We start from the raw sequence: 20,235 nt of genomic DNA, 5'->3' as shown, positions 1-20,235 counted from the left end.
GGCACCTCGACTTAGCTCTGTGCAATCTGTGATCAAGGCAAAGAAGGTATCTCCAACTTACTACTTAGCAAGCAAGGCTTTACATCTCGTGTCACTCCAATTGCAAAACCTTAATGTCCTTCAATGCTACTTCTATTTATTTGTGGTTACTATTTAAGGAGTCACAGGTTTAGCATGTTGTTCTTTCCTTTATCGGGTTTTTCAAAGGACTCGCTTACATTGGCAGTGACTGACCAGGGGCGTTTCCTGGACCTGGAAACATTCGGGGTTTAGCCCACAGTGGCGGCGCCAGAGATTTTCTTTTGGGGGTACTGTGGGGTAGCTTGACGTTTCATAGAGGGTGCTCAAACATTTCCCATTAAGGTACCGGGCTACAGTGGAATTTTCTACTGCAACACTAAGCCCCTGCTTAAGTGTAAGCAGGGGCGAAGTACTATTTTGTGCAAGTGGGAGTGGACCTAACATCCTCTAGGGGGGGTCCTCACCTCCTCTAGGGAGGTCCGGGGGCATGCTCCTCTGGGAAGATTTTGTTTTAAATATTGAAGTTAAATACACCAATCTGGTGCACTTTGAGAGCAAAATTAAGAGATCTATGGATACATCTCTCAACACCCATATGAAACAGAACTGTAAACAGGTTTACTTTTTCTTTATGGATATTTTACAAATCACTCCCCTTTTAAACTCTATTCTTGTTTTACTGTCATATAGTATTTCTTTTTTAGTCAGATGAGTACCAGGAGACAGCGTTTGGTACTCACCCCACACGAAGCGTGGTCCTCCTGTCTCCTTCACTCTATTTCTCTATTTACACTTCTTGCATGCTAGATGATGAAGATGCACCTCCCTGTCTCTTTTTAAGCCTCCGATTTGCTTTCTCCAAAACGTGAAGTCCTTGCATTTCCTGAGGCCAATTTGAAGGATCAAATACTAAGAAATTATCACATGACTTGAAGTCATATCTGATTTCAGATGTGGGAAGTTACTAAATACACTTATTCAAGTACTGTATACAAGTACAATTTTGAGATATTTGTACTTTACTATACTTTGTACTTCGACTCCACTACAGTTCAGAGGTAAATGGTGTACTTTAATCCACTACATGTATTTAATACCTTTAGTTACTTTACAGATGTGGATGAATGATGTGAAATATAATGAAGTGTTAAATCAGACTTTAGTTCCACCTGGAGTAAATTCACAAGCTACCCTGCAGTATACAAAGTCATTCAAACTAGCTGCACCTTTACCAGCTTTGAGAACACTTTAATGATCAATCATTATAAAACATATCATATATATTATTCTGAAATGGACCAATCTGCACAATGACTACTTTTGGTACTTGAACTATATTTTGATAATATTTTTCTAATTTTACTTGCGTAACATTTTGAATGCAGGACTTTTACTGTAACAGAGTATTCCTACACAAGATCTGAGTACTCCTTCCACCTCTGTCTGATTTCAAACTCTTCCATTAACACCCTGAGTAAGTTTGTTGTAAATAAAACTACAGCAGCTTGACCACAGAGCTAAAGCCCTGAATGCCCAGGCCAGGCGACGCCACTGGCAGTGACCTTTAGTACAGTACTCCATCTTGGCCCCCGGCTTTAGAGGTAAATCTGAGGGATTGGTCGAGGATATTCTCACCTCCACAGCTAGATGTAATTCATTGCCTGTCCGGTTTTGTGGAGCGATTGTCACACATTGGCGGGTCAAGTTTAATGAATTAGATTGGTGGATGTTCCCATTGGACTCAATTGACCTGTCATAAGGGGACAAGGGTTAAGGTCTCTTTAAAGCAACCCAGACAAGACTGCAATGTCGGATCATCAGCCAGGAGTTCACAAATACAAAGTAAGGCTCTTCAATGCATTTAAGCTGCTCTCCTAAGCTTTCTACTCTAGTGCTCCATATATAACCAGCAGCGTCACTCTTATATGTATGACTTTAATATTCACATCAGTGCCATAAAATCCACACAGCTTGGAAAGCATGATTTAGACGGCTGTAATATACCAGATGTCACTGTATGAAATTCAAGCAAACGATTGCTTTTGGAAGGGGCTGAAATGTGAGCTCCTTCATGTAAAATAGGGACTTTAAAGGTCCCCTATTATGCAAAATCCACTATTTAGTGTCTTTTATACATAAACATGTGTCCCCTCTGTGTAAAGAGATTCTGAAAGTTTCAGGAAAAAAGATTCACTCACTTTTTGTCCTGATCCATTTATATAAAAATGAGCTGATCAGATTTTGGCCACTTTATGATGTCATAACGATTTTTTGGCTTGTGTAACCATTAGCCAATAACCAACCAAGGTAACACCCGCCCACCCTATCACCTGAATCTCCTCCTAGACCACCATTGTGTGTTTTTTTAACCAAATATCTCTCATACCTCATTCACATCAACGCAACTCCGGTTCAAGCTCCGTGCTAGAACTTTTCAGGTTCAGAACCGGTTCTTCGGTCTAGCTCCGGCTCTTTTCACACCGCCCAGAGTCCGACTGGTGCTGCGTCATTGCGTCATCGTTTGCGTCATGAGTCATGACGTAACCGTTTGCGTGCCTGCTTCATAAAGCCAAACCGCGCGGAAACCCCTCACAGCTCACAACGACAACAACAACAACAATGGCCGATTGTGCTCCAGAAGCTGGAGCACAATCGGCCATTGTTGTTGTTGAGGTTACAATGAAACAACACTATTTGATAAATCATAGTTAAAAATACAGTGAAGTATACAAATAAAATACATTAAAAAACAGATTAAATTAAAGTAGGTAAGAGCATTTACAATTAAGTAAAAGCTTAAATAAGACCATTAAACAGCCGTAGTGGTGCAGATTAATCCATGTAAATATTGCTCTGAAAGATAATGGAATGTAGGCCTACCGTTACAACATATTTGTTGAGAGAGTACTGAGATTATTATGAGTTAAGAGTTGAAGGGATCAAATGGAAGCAAATGACTGAAAGACGGGATCTGTTAGGATATGAATGCATTCCCCTTCCTTCTACACAGTATTATTTGGATTTGAATTTAGTCAGACATTTAACTTACTCTAATCACCAAGTCAAGTACTAATGGTCGAGCTATACACAGGTCTGTATTATTATTTTTAAGAGTCTGCCTTCCAGGATGAAGGCACTAAAACAAACAATCCTAATCTTATTTTCTCTCTCACCTGGGGTTTCCTTCTTCCAGTTTTATCTTTGTGAGGTTACATATAGCTACATAAGCCCCTTACACTTAATCTGGTGCTGTTTTTAGCCAGCTCATTATGTAGACAGTCAACATTGTCCTTTAGAGTGCTCGCTGACTTGTCACAGTGTGTTACAGCATTATGGTATTACCACTTCTTACCATTACAGTCTTAAGTGTGTGGCTAATTTGATTCATTAAAGGAATGGTCCACTCATTAGATATTTAATCAAAACTTCAGTATTTAGTGAAACATTATGTTTAAACCATACCCTGAAGAAATCAGCGATATTCCCCGGTAAATAATGATTTTATAGCTCTTTTTTATCAAGACCTTTATATTCCGTCTGGCCGCCGCCATTTTTGCCATTTTCAGTAGTCACGTGATGGTCGTGACGTCATCCATGCGTTCACTTTGTCAACACACGGAAACATGGCTGAATATTTGAGTTCGGACTCGTCAGCAGAGGAAGAAGTTTTGATGTTTTATCGGTATGACAATACGACACCCTCTGTCCTTAGACCCTCACATCGTACAAGGAAAAACTTCCGAAGAAAACCCACAGTTTAAAGGGAACATGGGAGAAACCTCAGGGAGAGCAACAGAGGAGGGATCCCTCTCCCAGGACGGACAGACGTGCAATAGATGCCGTGTGTAAATTGAAGAGATAATACATTTGCAACATAGGTAGTCCAAATGTTTGGAAATGCATGTGTGTATAATAGGAAGATGATATAAGATACTATATGTATGCATGTAGTACCACCCTTGCTAGCGATTCCCTCTCTAGTTTAGCATACTCAGCTTCGTTGTCCCTGGCCATAGAATCACGATTTTATGGGGCCGGAAAAAACTGGGGGAAAATACACACTAGTCGGTACTACGCTATATGGAAAGGCCACCAAAAACTGTCCTGGCCTGGACGCTAAAGGACGTTAAAACGGGACTAGCCGCTGCAATGGAAATGCGCTATAACATACCTTATTCTCCCACGTCTCCTTGGGGATTCTGAGAGACAGTTTAAGCGAATATCAGAGGGCTGTTAAATGTGCAAAAACTCATTTTATTTCAAATCTTGTGTCCAAAAACAGAAATAGGCCCAGTTCCTTTTTACCACTCTTAATTCTCTTTTAAACCCCTGTAACTCTCCCTGTGTTGTGCCATCACCTACTCTATGTGAAAAGTTTCTTTCATTCTTTAATGATAAAGTCTTGGCCATCAGATCTTCACCTCCTCCTCTCACCTTAGACCCAGCAGTGTATCCTGTGTGCTCAGCTATCTTCGAGCAGTTTGACCTGGTTTCACTGTCCGAGTTATCTGAGGTGGTTAGAAAATTGAAACCTTCACAATACCCCTTTGACAGTATTCCTCCCAGACTACTGAAAGACGTTTTTAATACTATTGGGTCATATATTTTAACTTTGATAAATATCTCTCTCACCTCAGGCTGCGTTCCAACCTTTTTTAAACATGCTGTAGTGCAGCCTCTTATCAAAAAACAAAACCTTGATCATTCTGTTCTCTCCAACTTTAGACCTATTTCTAAGCTTCCCTTCCTGTCTAAAGTCCTATAGAAATTGGTTTTAGCACAACTGCAGTCACACCTTGTTTTAAACTGCATATCAGAGAAGTTCCAGTCTGGTTTTAAATCACGCCACAGCACGGAAACTGCTCTTCTAAGAGTTTTGAATGATCTTCTTTTAACTGCTGATTCTGGGAATTCTGCTGTGCTTGTGCTTTTAGATTTGTCTGCTGCTTTTGACACCATTGACCACCACATTTTATTATCACGCCTTGAACTGTGTGTCGGTATTAAAGGTAACGTCCTAAAATGGTTTAAATCCTATCTGTCAGAAAGGACCTTTTCTGTGCATCTTGGCCAGTATTCTTCAGCTGCAGCCCCACTAGCATATGGGGTCCCACAAGGCTCTGTCCTGGGCCCCATTTTGTTCAGTCTGTATTTACTACCTCTGGGGTCAATTTTTAAAAAGCACAACATTTCTTACCATTGCTTTGCAGATGATCTGCAGGTATACCTGCCTATAACAGCAAATAAGGAATCTAGGATTGCCTTGCTTAGCTGTCTGAAAGACATAAAATCATGGATGGAAATCAACTTCTTGACTCTTAATGAAAAGAAGACAGAGATTATAATATTTGGACAGTCTGAACTCCTGGATGGCTTTAATAGTGTGCTCGGCCCCTTAGCCTCCTACAGCCGTCCCTCTGTCAGAAATCTTGGAGTCATCTTTGACAACTGTTTTAAATTTGACAAACAGATAAGCTCAGTTGTCAAGACAAGCTTCTTCCAGCTGCGGCTTCTGGGGAAGGTAAAAGCCTATCTTCCTAGTAAGGAATTTGAACAGCTAATCCACTTATTTATCACGTCTCGTTTAGACTACTGTAACTCCCTCTATATTGGTGTTGACAAGTGCTTGATCCGTCGCCTGCAGCTGGTCCAAAATGCGGCTGCCCGCCTTCTTACTGGGAAGAGACGTTATGACCACATCACACCCGTTCTGGCAGACCTTCATTGGCTTCCTGTCAGTTACAGGATCCAGTTCAAGTACTTACTTGTTATTTTTAAATCATTGCATGGACTGGCACCACATTACCTGTCTGAGTTGTTGCACCGCCATGCTCCTGCTAGAGCATTGCGCTCAGCTCAGCAGAATATGTTGGTGTTTCCTCGGAGCAGGAAAAAAACCAGAGGTGACAGGGCCTTCAGTGTTGCAGCTCCCAGACTGTGGAACAGCCTCCCAGCACATATCCGGACTGTTGAGTCTATTGAACTTTTTAAATCCCAGCTAAAAACTCACCTCTTTACAATGGCTTTTAATACTAGTTGAGCATTACATTTTTATATTTGTATGTGTTTTTTTATTTTTTTTTATTTTTTATATGTTTCTATTTATTGTGCTTTTTATTATGTTTTTAATTATTGTTTTTATTATCGTACTCCCATTGGGCTATTCACTATTGTAGTTACTGCCTGCCCTGTACAGCACTTTGGTCAGCCGAAGGTTGTTTTAAATGTGCTATATAAATAAATAAAGATTGAGATTGAGATTGAGATTATTCTTACTCCGAGCACTACTTCTGCTCCTCCGTCCCTTCACACTTGCAGAGGGCGATTTCTCAACTGGCCGAACTGGTGTCCTGGTCGGTGATGACACCAGAAAGACCGATGGTACTGCATCTCCATTAAGTAATGGTTGTTCCATAAATCCCATGTTATGTTTTATCATACTCTCAGAGTAGTCGTCCGGAAATTTGAAATGTTCGCTGCATACATGAGCCTGTGAATCTTTCGGTTCGGGCCGGCCACATTTCGCTAGCCACTGCCTCTGAATGTACTTCTTACGCTTACCTTTTGGCAACAGATGGAACTAAGCATTCCGTGGATTGTTCCTATCAGAATTGTGGCAATATTTCGCGATACAGTGAGGCATATTTGAAGAGAGAAACTACAGTAAATAACATGGAGATCAACGTGTCCTCGAAAACCAAACGCATGGTTTACGTCACGTCCGGAAAATGGCGGCGCCCACAGTGTTGATGTTATTTCGGTATATAATCAGTTTAAAATCACTGATAATGTCATCGGATTAAAAAAAAAAAAAAAGAAAGACTGGCAGAGACTGGTCTGTTTTATCGGATGATAATTATTTAAAAATGAGTGTCATGAGCATACCATTCCTTTAATGCTGTTTGTTACTTAGAGGGACAGACTCTCTAGATACTGAGACAAGAAAGTGCTGGCACTGTAAAATTAAACAAAGGTTTGTTGATTTAAAGTACTACAGTGAACATAAATTGTTTGAATGATTTACACACTTTGACATACTCTCAGCATGATCTCACTATAGAGAGCTTACCTGTTAGCTTTCTGTCTATTAAGCCAGAAGCCAACTGTATTTTTAGCAGCTACAACTCAACGTGCCTGATGCTGTAACTTTAAAGGGTTGCGGCCATCGATTAGAAAGTTACGTGTTATGTGCTCACAAAGAGCCCTTGATCATCACTATTGTGATGTTACTTAACGTAGTATTGTGTTTCACTTTTCTAAACATAATTCTATAGCTAATTCGTTGCAAGGCATTTGGTGGACTTTTCCTTTTTTTGTTTGTAATATTTCCAAAATTAAAATCAACACTTCCTGTATGAGAATGTTTTTTTTAAAGACATCTAGTTTATTTTATTTTATGCTCTGGTTGATAACACTGCATGTTTCCATTGGAAATGCCTTACTTAACTGTTATTGTCCACTGTTTCTGCCTGCATGTTATATAATCAAGGTCAGGCAGGAACCCAGCCCTTGATTATATAATATAAAGTAATCGTATTTATCTTTGCTCTTCAAGTATCTCTGTAGATAGGGGGTCTGAATCAAGTTAAATAAAACAATGCAATTCAATTCTAAATCTGATCTCACAGCTGGCATGAAAGATGAAAGTGAGCAGCCGGCTATGAGATATGGAGTGCATGTTGCTATCCCGGCTGTGTCTGTCTCAGTGTCTAATCCACTGCTTGCATACATTTGGCCTTTGGTAGAACTGGTTTGAGATGAGAGAGAAGTCATCTTTCTGTAAAGAAGGGGAATGGCACTTGCCCCCACTAACCACTTTGGTTCTTGGGCAATGCATTTTTTTAAATTGCTCAAACCAAATGATTGATCATTTAATGTTAGCCCCTTCGGGCTCAGCCATCGGATTGTGGTTTCAAAATGTGCATTTTGGCCTTTTACACCTTAGTTTTTTGGAACCAGAATTTACCATATTAAGAAAAAAAGGGTGGAGCTGGAGAGGAGTGAGGCCCGAGACGGCAAAGTACCGTTAGCAGCTAAATAGATAGATAGATATACTTTATTAATCCCAATTTGGGATTAATAACCTCATTATAAACCCTTTATGCATCCTTTATAAGGGTAGTCTTATTGTAAAGTGGTACTAATTCTTCTTCTAAAGCTAAGCTAGCTCTGATAGCAACTTACTCCTCCAGTTGGGGTACCACGGTACTGTGGTAACACATGGTCAATCACAAGGTAAACACACCATAAACCTAAAGCATACTTAACACCAATTGACTGATTTATATTACTACATTTATTAAAGGTGACCTATCATGCAAAATGCACTTTTGTACGTCTTTTATACATGAATATGTGTCCCCGGTGTTCCAGGGAACTCACCAAGTGTCAGAAAACACAACCCTCTCTATTTTCCTCCATACCCAAATCTCTAAAAAAGGGGCTGCAACGGATCTGATACAGACTGATCCAGATTTGAACACTTTACTGACATCAGTAAAGTCGTGCTACGGCTATTGGCCAATTCTCCACCTATCAGGGGAATGAGAGGTTGGGCCACGACCGGCCATTGCTGCTCAAAAGCGCTGGAGATGCTGTAGTACATATGCCAGGCCTGTAAGTGGCGCTGTAGTCTGCCACAAAAGCAGCGAAGAAGACTATAGGTTACTTACGTAACCCCAGTCTCAGAGTAACATGAAGTGAGATGTCTCACTATGGGATGCGCCTCATCGCGGAGCAAACAGAAGCATCAATCTCATTACGCCAATCCTGATTGGCTGGTGATCTTGACTTCAGTGTCAGGGAATTCACCCCCTATAAGTAGCTTGCGCCAAGACGCATGCATCATTCAAAATAAGCACCTCTTCTCGCTTCACCATAGTAAGGAGGGCCGTCTGGTGAGACATCTCACTTCATGTTACTCTGAGGCCTGGGGTTACGTAAGTAACCTATAGTTCTCATTCATAACACTCCGTTCGATGTCTCACTATGGGAAATTGTAGCTCCCGTATTGTCAGACGAGCTTATCTCGAAAATCACCAAACCAACCAGAACTTAACAGGTAGAGCTCTGACTCAACCAGGTGCCCAGCACTGCTTGAGTCACACTGGGAGCAGAACGTCCAGCCTGTTAAGAGACGGACAAAAGTGAGCGGCGAGGACCAGCTCGCCGCTGCACCAATGTCTTGGATGGGAGACATCCTGGACAGAGCCCAGGATGCAGCCAGACCCTGAGTCGAAAGAGCTCGCGGACCCGAGGGTGCCTGCGAACTCTGACTCGTATGGGCCCCAAAGCAATTTCTTCCACAAACCAGTGGGAGAGCCGTTGCTTAGTAACAGGCTTGCCCTTATAAGGGTTAGCCCAGGACACAAGGGGTTGGTCATTATGACGAAGCACCCTTGATCTGTCCCTGTACGTGCATAAAGCACGGGCTGGACACGGCAAATCCGGCCTCTGTTCCCCGGAGGAATACAGTGGCGGGGAGGATGCCTCAATGTCAAATGTGGTACCTGAACCAACCGCCTTAAGATAAAGGCAGGGTTGGGCTTCAACCACACTCTGTTTGCCCTGGGGCGAACTGAGTGCATGAAGACTGTACAGATAGTGCATGAGTGCTACTGGCTCGCTTGGCAGCTGCCAGGGTCAGCTTCATGTCACACTGTAATCAGATTGTACCACTCACGGGCCAGGCCCATAGAGCCAAGCGCTCTGGGTGTGGGTGCAAGATCGCCCCCCCCCGCTTGGGACAATATGTCCCTGCGTAGTGGGAGCTACCATGGCTGCCCGTACAGCAGCTGATATATCTCCGCTAGCCAGTACATAGCTGGCCAGTGCGGAGCTATCAGGATAAGTGTGTGGCGTTGCTCTCTCACTCTGGCCAGAGTTGGGGGTATCAGAGCCAGGTGTTACAGGCTTGGCCTGTCACTTTAAGAGTAGCAGCCGCAAGGGGTTGTGGGTTTTGGAGTCTCGGTGTGTGTAAAATGTGATGGCCAACACTGTAAACCCCAACAGTACTACTAACTCATAAGTATTATGGGTACTGCAATCAAAACCAAATATCAAGTCAACCGAACATTACATTTATACGTTCTCTTAACGAAAAGTGCTGTTTAATTTTATGTGAATCATAGTTTATGAGTGAATATTCAAATTTGAATGAAAACTTGTGAGTGAACAGTCACGCAGCGTCTGACGTCATTACGTCATGACGTTGCGACGAATCGAGAAAGATCCATCCAACATGGCGGCTCTTGCAAGCGAAGGGATTCCACACATGGTTTAACTTGTAAGTACCAAAATAAGTCGTTAAAACTGCTTTTCTTGTTATAATATTGTAAGGATATACCACCCGAAGATTATATGTGATCGTTAGACTGTTTAAACTGTTGTTTAATTCAGAGTTACGTGCAGAGCGCCGCAGTTACCGGCTGCTTCGCGCTATTTTTTGAATTTCGGACTGCCGGTTAAGTACTGTAAGGACCTCAACGTTAGAGCAGCAGTATGCTAACTTTAGCTAGAAACTCCTATTAGTCAACGGCAGCCCTACTGTTTAAAAGTGTGTTACTTACTGGTGCTTATTAACGCTATTATCTGGTAAATGTGATGTCATTCCTGAATACTCCTGAATTAAGCTAGTAGCTAGCAAGAGCTGTTTTCCACAATTACGTTGATGCTAGCTAGATGTAAGCTAATGCAAACGGCAAGCTTGTATTAAAACTCTGCACATTTATTTTTGCCGTAGGGTGAAGCTGTTGCATCAATATTCAAGGTAAGTTATTGCTAACCCATACTGTGTTCTGTTTTTTCAATTAATTAATTTAGAACTTTTTTCCAGTAGGTTTATTTATTTAATTAGGTATTCACAACATTGAACATAACTGGCCTTTCTACAGTAATCCGATCATCATGCTTTGTTGAAGTTGCATGGTTGAAATGGTTCAATGGAGTGTAAGGACGTTAACGTCAGAGCAGCAGCATGTTAACTTTAGCTAGTAACTCCTATCAGTCAACGGCAGCCCTACTGTTTATAAGTGTGTTACTGGTGCTTAATGTTATCCGATATTATATGGTAAATGTGATGTTATTCCTGAATTAAGCTAGTAGCTAGCTAGGGCTGTTTTCCACAATTACGTTGAGGCCTACACACAGGCATGTTTGCTAGTGACAGTAAGCTAATGAAAACTGCAAACTTGTATTAAAACTCTGCACATTTCTTTTTGTCGTAGGGTGAAGCTGGTTCAGAGCAGTGAGACTCAAGATTCAAGGTAACTTGAACAGAACTGGCCTATCTACAGATCCGATCATCATGCTTTGTTGAAGTTGAAATGGTTCAATGGCGTGGAAGTGCAAATTATGTGCTGTCTCGTCAGACACCCAGGCTCAGTTATTTAGGCACTATCGTTTGAAGCATAGCCAGTACTCAAGAGTTAGCCCTTTGCCATGTGTCTATGACTCTTGCATTTGTACATTTCAATCATTTAATGCATTGAAAATTCATTTATCACGGCTTCACAAAAATGTGTGTAGTACTGGTGCAAGTGAGGGAGCACAAGGAGGATGTGCAATTTTTAGCTGCCCCTTGTGTAACTTTAAACATTCGTTCTCTGAAGCAACAGTGTTCAGTCATTTAAGGGGACACTTAAAGAACCTTGAAACTGTAACATGCCCATTTAAGAACTGTAGCTACAGCACAAATGTCTATTCATCATTTAATGCTCACAAAAGCAGGAACCATGCAGGTAGTTTGGACATTTGTGAAGACATTGTGTCGACACAAAATGATAGTGCCCCAGTCTTGACAGCTACTGACCCTGAGGACGAGAATCCTGCTCAGTGTCAGCATGCAGACACGTTTGATTCTCCTGAGGCTGACGCCAGCCAGTTGAGAGCCCAGTTACACCATAATTTGTCTTCGCTCTTCCTGAAGATGCAAACTATTCTTCATGTTTCCGATATGGCATCCAAAGAGATAATTGATCATCTGACTCAGATATTTTCCTTGTCTCAACCTGTTATAAAAGACACTTTAAAAGAGGTTTTTAAGAGGCATCAGATTTCTCCTACTGAAGCTATCATGAACGATTTGGTGAGTGCTGTTATGGACTCAAATATTTTTGTCAGTGCCACAGCTAAAGGTGAGGAGTTGTCTTCCGCCAAGCGAAGAAAAACATTCATTGAGAAAAATTACCCTGTGGTAAAACCAGTGCAGTATGTGTTGGAGCCCGGCTGCACAGTAGTTTATGTCCCTATACTACAAATGATCCAGAAAATGTTCAAACACACAGACATCCTTGACAGAATCAAGGAAACCAAGATCTCACAAAAGGGGCTTTACATGAGCCATCGAGATGGCTCATATTGCCAAGAGAATTACTTGTTGTCGTCTTCAGAGCTATCCCTGCCATTGCTTTTGTACATTGATGACCTTGAAATTGCAAATCCACTTGGCACTTCAAGGAAAATACACAAACTGTGCTCTGTCTACTGGGTGATGGCTGATTTGCCAGGTAAATACCAATCAGCGCTGCATGTCATTCAACTAGCAGCATTATGTAAGGTATCTGATATTCAGAGGTGTGGCTATAAAAGAGCACTTGGTCCATTGTTACAAGACATTCACACTCTTGAACAAGATGGTGTATACATTGAAGGCCTTGGTCAGTCAGTTCGGGGTACTGTTTTATGCGTCTTGTCTAATAATCTTGCAGCTCATGCATTAGCAGGCTTTGTGCAGTCTTTCAGGGAAGGATATATTTGTCGATTCTGCAACGCTACAAGAGAAAAAATTCAGTCTCATGATGTTGTAGATGGTGAATTTAGTCTAAGGACAAAAGCCAGTCATGACCGAAACGTGCAGGATGTTATGCAAGCCGGGGATGGTAAAAGTCAGTTGGGTGTAAAAGGGGACTGGATCTTGCGCGAGAGTTTGCAGTATTTTCATACAACTACTGGCTTCCCACCGGATGTCCTGCATGATCTTTTTGAGGGCATTGTACCTGTGGAGTTGGCCTTGTGTATTAAGGAGATGATTAGACTCAAATATTTTACCCTTGAGTATTTGAACAGGAAGATTGTGTCATTCCCCTACCAATACACAGACAAGAGTGACAAACCAAAGCCTCTCTCAAAAACCTTTGCTGGAAAAGGGACCATTGGTGGCAATGGCCACGAAAATAGCGCATTGTTGAGACTACTCCCATTGATGATCGGTAACAAGGTTCCTGAGAAAGATGGTGCTTGGACTGTATTGATGGATTTGAAAGACATTGTGGAGCTGGTGCTGTCACCAACGTTTGATGATGAAACTATCCAGTATTTGCAAACTAAGATACAGGATCACAGACAAATTCTTCAGGATGTTTTCCCTGCATTGAGACTACGCCCTAAGCATCATTATGTCGAACACTACCCAGATCTTATACGTTGTTTTGGGCCTCTTGTCCATTTGTGGACTATGAGATTTGAGGGCAAACATCGCTTTTTCAAGCGTGTTGTACATGACACACAAAACTTCAAGAATGTGTTAAAAACACTAGCAACTAGGCATCAGCACATGGTGGCATACTATCTCAGTGCACCATCATTCTTTAAACCACATCAGCAGACATCAAATGTCTCTTCTGTCTTGGTTTCAGAGCTTCCTGAGGTTGCAAAAGAGCACATTGGACAACAAACAGACAGCCACATGATTTACAACACATCCAGGATCATTTTTGATGGCACTAATTATGATGTTGGGATGTTTGTATCTGTAGGGCAGGAGGGGGGTCTGCCTCAGTTTAGCAAAATCGAACAGATCCTCCTTGTTAACCACAATGTCACATTTCTCTGCCGAAAACACAAATCATGCTACATTGAACATTTGAGATCATTTCAACTTTACCCAGGGAATATGACTGTCCACAGCATATCAGAGCTCAATGATAGCTCATCACTTTCTGCATACAATATAGAAGGCAAACTGCTGTTGACACCAAAACGATTCATCCTGCTTCACTGAAAGTACACTTTAAGGAAAACAGTGCAACTGTATTGAAACCCCATTTTAACATGGCAGGTATACAGTTTTTGCCCACATAAACAGAAATCTATAATGTCATATAGAGACTACTTTTGGTAAAAGATGATGAGTACCTACGTTGATATTTTTTGTATGCATTACATCTATGTAAATAAATGTCCCTCTTTTTCTATTTCAATACCTCATTGTGTCTCTCAGATGATGGCAGCATCCCAGAAATTCCTGCTGCGAGTTTATATTGCTACAGATGTTGCCATAAAGGTAACTCTGACTGAGCGGCCAGAGTCAGTTGAAGAGCTAATCAACATACTGCGTGAGAAAGTCAAGCCAAAACTGGACTTCGAGTTTACCCTGCAGTATGAGGATCCTGACTTTGGTGGACAACTTAGCTGTCTCCTTGATATCCAAGAATTACCAGAGAAGGGCACTTTGAAAGTAGTCACATCGGAGAGTGATATTAGCTCATGTGCAAGTTCCGATACAGACATCCTTCCTCATGTGTCAGTAAGAGAGCGTCAGAAGACCTGGCCTGACATTTTCCCTGTACCCACTTTTTCCTATGAAGTAGAACATGTGCTTGGAGAGGGAAACAGTGCCTTTGAGACATATGGAAAGACATTGAAGTTAAACGGAGGCCAAAAGCACAACATCTTGGAGAGTATGGCTGCAGTGATGCACAACTTCAAACCTTACCCAAGTGACAGGGACGTGGGTATGGCAGCGGAGGCTCTTGTAACGGCTTATCCATGTCTTAAAGAGCTTGGAAGTGTTAGTGGATGGTACGGATGGAAGATTTTCCTGAAGTTTAAGATGGGGAATTATCGTACCAAGTTGGCCAGATCTGGATGTGTGGAGGTGGCTGTCAACGCAGGCAAAAAGAGCATCAACAACCCTGACAAAGATCACCCCCCACTCGAAAATAAAAAGAGCCAGACGAGCTGAAGTGAATTACCTTCCAAACTTTCCCAGAGGAGAAAACCAGACCAGTCTTGAAGAAATGAGAATCCAGATTTTGCAGGAAGTTGAGAAAAGTGAGAAGAACCTCATCTTAATAGAAAAGCTCATGCAGATGACTTTTGCCCTTCGTCGCCAGGAGATCGTTCAAGAAAATCCCTTGGTCAGGGACTTTTTAGAGAAATGGCCGGCCCTCCGGATGGAATCACAGGTAAAACACAGATGCTCTCAGGCCTTTTAATCTTTCTCTTTTCTGCCCCTTGTCACATCTTTCTCATAGTCTGCACACCGTTTCCCGATTGTGCTTGCAGAAACTGCCTACTTTGCACACAATGGAACAGTGTTGTTGTTCAATGTTAATATATTATAAAACGATATTTATTTTTATAATATAAATAATAATACAAATTAAATGAATACTTTGATATGATCATGTTGTAATATATTTTTACGGAAACAACAAAACCGGTTGCATCACTAATAATTTTACAATTGCATATCCATTAATGATCTTTATACATTTGTGTGTTCCTGTAGGTTTCTGCTGAGTTTCAACGAATCACAAACGTCAACCTACGGAACCAGTTCTTTTCTGAACTAGACAGACACACCCTGCGACTGATTGCCTTGTACAGGCAGAAGGCGGCACGCACTGGCAAGGTATCTGAGGCCCTGCGTGAAATCCTAAGGATTTGTGATCTCCAGGTGAGTTTACTAGAAGTTTGGTCCAAATATCAATGCTTATTTACTTTTACACAAAAACCACATTCATTCAAATTCACATCATAAACAGATAATGTAAAATATACTGGATTGTATTTTTCAGAAGAGTGTCACAAATATAACGATAACAGATAGGGAATTTTTTTTTTTTAATTAGACAACAATCAAAAATAAACATGTATATATTAATTAAAAAAAAGCCATTGCTTTTTAATTATGCTAGTTTTTGCTTGTCTTTCCAGGAAGTACAGGATGTCCACATGAAACGCAATGCAGCCCTTCGAGCCCTCCCATTATACCTGCGTGAGGAGGACCCAGAGTTCTTCAAGTCTTGGAGCGTAAGTATTTAGTGCACTCAAAGTACTGCTAGTGAGGTCAGAATGTGTGCTTGTAAGAAACTGTTTAGCTATTTCACCCTACCAGTTAAAACAAACAGACGGGAGCAATCAAAAATATTTTCAGATATATAAAAGAAATACGTTGGCCCTGAAGTGCAAAACACCACAGCATTTCACAAAACACCACAGCATTTCACAAAACACCGCAGCATTTCACAAAACACCGCAGCATTTCACAAAACACCGCAGCATTTCACAAAACACCGCAGCATTTCACAAAACACCGCAGCATTTCACAAAACACCGCAGCATTTCACAAAACACCACAGCATTTCACAAAACACCACAGCATTTCACAAAACACCGCAGCATTTCAGAAAACACCACAGCATTTCAGAAAACACCGCAGCATTTCACAAAACACCGCAGCATTTCACAAAACACCGCAGCATTTCACAAAACACCGCAGCATTTCACAAAACGCCGCAGCATTTCACAAAACACAACAGCATTTCACAAAACACCACAGCATTTCAGAAAACACCACATCATTTCACATTGGACGGAAAGGGTATTCCTTAGGGAGAACACTTCTTGTTTGTGATTGGACAGAGCCAGCCAGAGAAGCACTGCTGTGATTGGTTGTTTTTGCTGCCAGTCAAGAAATGACGCGTGATTAGCCCAACACATCAGCCGTTAGCTGTTAGCACACACTCAGAGCTCACAGCTCCTCATATCTGTTCAGAAACTGGACAAAAGTTAAAGATATGCAAAACACAGACTGTCTATGTCATGGTGAATACAGTCGCTGCTTTATTTATGTCTGTATGACGTTGTTGTGAGCGTGGACGGAGCAGCTACAGGTTAGTTTAGCCTGATGGATCCGATTCCGATAGGATTTACATGGAGATACAGCCCGCCCCCTCTCCAGCGTCTTGTTTGAATGACAGGAGTAAACACAGAATTAATGCTTTATTAACTCATGGTTTTTAAGGGGCTTATCTCCATGTAAATACTATGGTAGACTACCCAATATTCGCATCGCTCTAATGGCTCGAGTTTCACCGCGGCTGTCAGCTGTGTTTGCTCCTGTCATTCAAACAAGAGGCGCTGGAGAGGGGACGGGGCGTATCTCCATGTAAATCCTACAACAAAATGAACATATTTGACCGTGATTTAATTGTAATACACGTTTCAAAGTGATGCCGAAATAACTACATACTGATAACAGTTATTAAAAACCATGAATTAACGCTTTGACAAGTCTGCAGACAAGACGGCAGGCGAAAAGCTTTTAAAATGCGTGTTTTCTGAATCGGATTCATCAGGCTAAACTAACCTGTAGCTGCTCCGTCCACACAACAACATCATACAGACATAAATAAAGCAGCGACTGTATTCGCCATGACACAGACAGTCTGTGGTTTGTACATGTTTAACTTTTGTCCAGTTTCTGAATGGATATGAGGAGCTGTGAGATCTGAGTGTGTGCTAACGGCTGATGTGTTGGGACCATACGTTGTGGGACCATGGTTGGGACATATTTCGCTGTCGGGTGTTGACCAATCACGAAGCGTCATTTCTTGACTGGCAGCAAAAACAACCAATCACAGCAGTGCTTCTCTGGCTGGCTCTGTCCAATCACAAACAAGAAGTGTTCTCCCTAAAGGAATACCCTTTCCGTCCAATGTGAAATGCTGTGGTGTTTTCTGAAATGCTGTAGTGTTTAGTGAAATGCTGTGGCGTTTTGTTTTCTGAAATGCTGTGGTGTCTTGCACTTCAGGGCCACCGAAACACATTTTTGAAATACCTTCCTATATACTTACCTGTTGAGGAATATGTGAATGAGATTGTTTAGTTACTTCAAGTCAACCTTACAGTTGGACTCTATGCATTTCCAGGCAGAGGAGGTGGACCGGCCAGACATCACCAACACACCGGTTGCTATTGTCAGCATGGTCACCGAGGGCACTCCACGTGAAGTTGATCTCAGTCCGGCAAGTACTGCTATTCTGGTGGAAGGTGATTTCGTCATCAGCAATATCCCTAGGATGGCGGATTCCTTTGCATTGTTGTTCGGCTTGATGTACGTGTTACATTTGGACTACCCCAAGAAACTCATCAACACTTTCACTTTCATACAGAAAGTGCTCATGGGCCTTGATGATGGTAAACCACTGAAACCCTGCCTACTCAATCTAAAAAATGACCTGTTACTGAGAGAGTAGGCCGTGTTACAGGTTGAAACTTTGCACATGCCAATGTTTGTGTTGCACAGTTAATTATTTGATAGTTTGTTGCTTTAAGCAGTTTAATGTTTATATTTGGTAGAATATGTCTTTCCCCTAAATCTACCTCAGTTGTTCATGCTTGCACAGAAAGTGCTGATGGGCCTTGGGCTGCCTACTCAATCTAAAAAAATTACCTGTTACTGAGAGAGTAGGCTGTGTTACAGGTTGAAACTTTGCACATGCCAATGTTTGTGTTGCACAGTTAATTTGTTGCTTAAAGCAGTTGAATGATGTTTACATTTGGTAGAATATGTCTAAATCTACCTCAGTTGTTCATGTTTGCACTGAAAGTGCTGATGGTCCTTGATGGTGGTAAACCACTGAAACCCTGTGCCTACAGTTGTTCATCTTTGCACTTTAACTCAAATGGCACGCCATTTGAGAATTTATTTCATATCCTTGATATCAGACAGCAATTACCTACACTAACTGGCTCTTTGATTGCACTTGTTAGATATATGGTCACACTAGTTTGACATTCTGCTTTACTAGTTTAATAACACATTATACTAGTCACTCTTTTTCAGCCACTAGTGGCACTTTTGTCCGACTAGTTACTACATAAGCCTTACTAGTGACGCCAGGAGCAGCATCAAAGTCCCAACTTGTAAGATTTGTTGATGAACTAGTGACCCTCTGACCGTACTAGTGACACTAAAAGTTAACGGCACTGCAAAAACTCAAGTTGGGACTTTAGTGCTGCTCGTGGCGTCACTAGTAAAGCTTATGTGGTAACTAGTCGGACAAAAGTGCCACTCGTTGCTGAAAAAGAGTGACTAGTATAATTGTGTATTCAACTAGTAAAGCAGAGTGCCAAACTAGTGTGACCATATATCTAACAAGTGAAATCAAAGAGCCAACTAGTGTAGGTAGCTGCCGTCTGATATCAAGGATATGGAATACATACTCAAACGGCTTGCAAAACTCCTTGAAATGTTTCTTTTTACAAATAGAAAATATAACTAATTTGTATTTTACTTTTTTTGTGAACAATATGTACCTTTTGAAAAGTACATTTTAATTTTATTTTGAAATGTAACTTACAGTTTGATGGTCTTTTAAAAAAAAAATGTTGCAGTAAGAAATGTCATGTTTTAGAATTCATGTTTTGATTGGATGAACAATTTAAGACTGAATAAATAAAAAAAACTAAAGTCTACAGAAGTTGTTGAAGTTCTTTGAATATTTTGTACTTAAAAAAATAAATAAGAAAATATTGGCCAATGAGTTATCTAGAAATATATTTGTTGATTTCAATATTCATGCATTTAAGTACTTTTGCATCAAACTAATTCATTATGGGGAAATTAAAAATGTTAAATGTGTTAAACAATGTTTATAAGTACAGTATACTTAAATAATACACAAATAATAATTAAAGTTTTAAGTTTAAGTAACTTATCATTTTTGATCAATCATTTACTCTATAGTCTTAAGTTAGTTTACTTAAAACTTTAGTGGTAATCAGTTTCCACAAAAGTTTTGAGTACTCCGAACTAATCGGGTTTTACAGTGAAGGCGAAGTGCGGAGTTATGGAGAGAGAGACGAAAGTATAGAGAAAGTGGTCAGAAAAGGAATAGTATCTAGTCTGTATGTATGTAATACAGTGTCAATATAGCTTGAAGGACGTGAATAAACGGAGGTTCTTCCCACGGCACCCGAACGCCTCGTTTCCATCCTCTTTCCCCTCGAAATGTCTGGGCAGCTGGTTACCGGCTGACAACGAGCCAAGTCAGAAACCACCGGTGTGTATTCGAAACTACGGTTTCGGTGCCGAGATACCGTTGATAGGAAGAAAGGTAACATTGGGGGCTCGTCCGAGATTTTTTTTTTTTCTACGGGGGAGAAGAGTGGAATGGATTTAATGGCAGCGTTCGGAGCTAACGC

General features: G+C 41.2%; 1 protein-coding gene across 2 annotated transcripts; it reads left to right on the top strand.

Annotated features, from left to right (window-relative positions):
• Nucleotides 1–10,149: 10,149 nt before the first annotated feature.
• On the top strand, nt 10,150–19,439 carry LOC117454384 (uncharacterized). 2 transcript variants are annotated; one of them, XR_004552974.2, is made up of 6 exons: nt 10,150–10,306; nt 10,763–10,789; nt 11,247–11,285; nt 15,533–15,700; nt 15,961–16,056; nt 17,958–19,439. XR_004552974.2 is itself a non-coding variant. In XM_034093608.2 (4 exons), exons 1-4 carry the CDS (start codon nt 15,039–15,041, stop codon nt 18,282–18,284), a joined length of 759 nt encoding a protein of 252 aa, XP_033949499.1. In that variant the 5' UTR covers nt 14,954–15,038; the 3' UTR covers nt 18,285–19,439. The 2 variants fall into 2 exon arrangements, 1 of the variants encoding a protein (XP_033949499.1); XM_034093608.2 differs by lacking the exons at nt 10,150–10,306; nt 10,763–10,789; nt 11,247–11,285 and adding an exon at nt 14,954–15,206.
• Nucleotides 19,440–20,235: the final 796 nt, after the last annotated feature.

The sequence above is a fragment of the Pseudochaenichthys georgianus genome, chromosome 10 (genome assembly GCF_902827115.2).
Source record: "Pseudochaenichthys georgianus chromosome 10, fPseGeo1.2, whole genome shotgun sequence".
In the NCBI taxonomy this organism is placed as follows: Eukaryota; Metazoa; Chordata; class Actinopteri; order Perciformes; family Channichthyidae; genus Pseudochaenichthys; species Pseudochaenichthys georgianus.
Note: the sequence above shows the minus strand (reverse complement) of the source record. Positions and strands in the feature narration are given on the sequence as shown.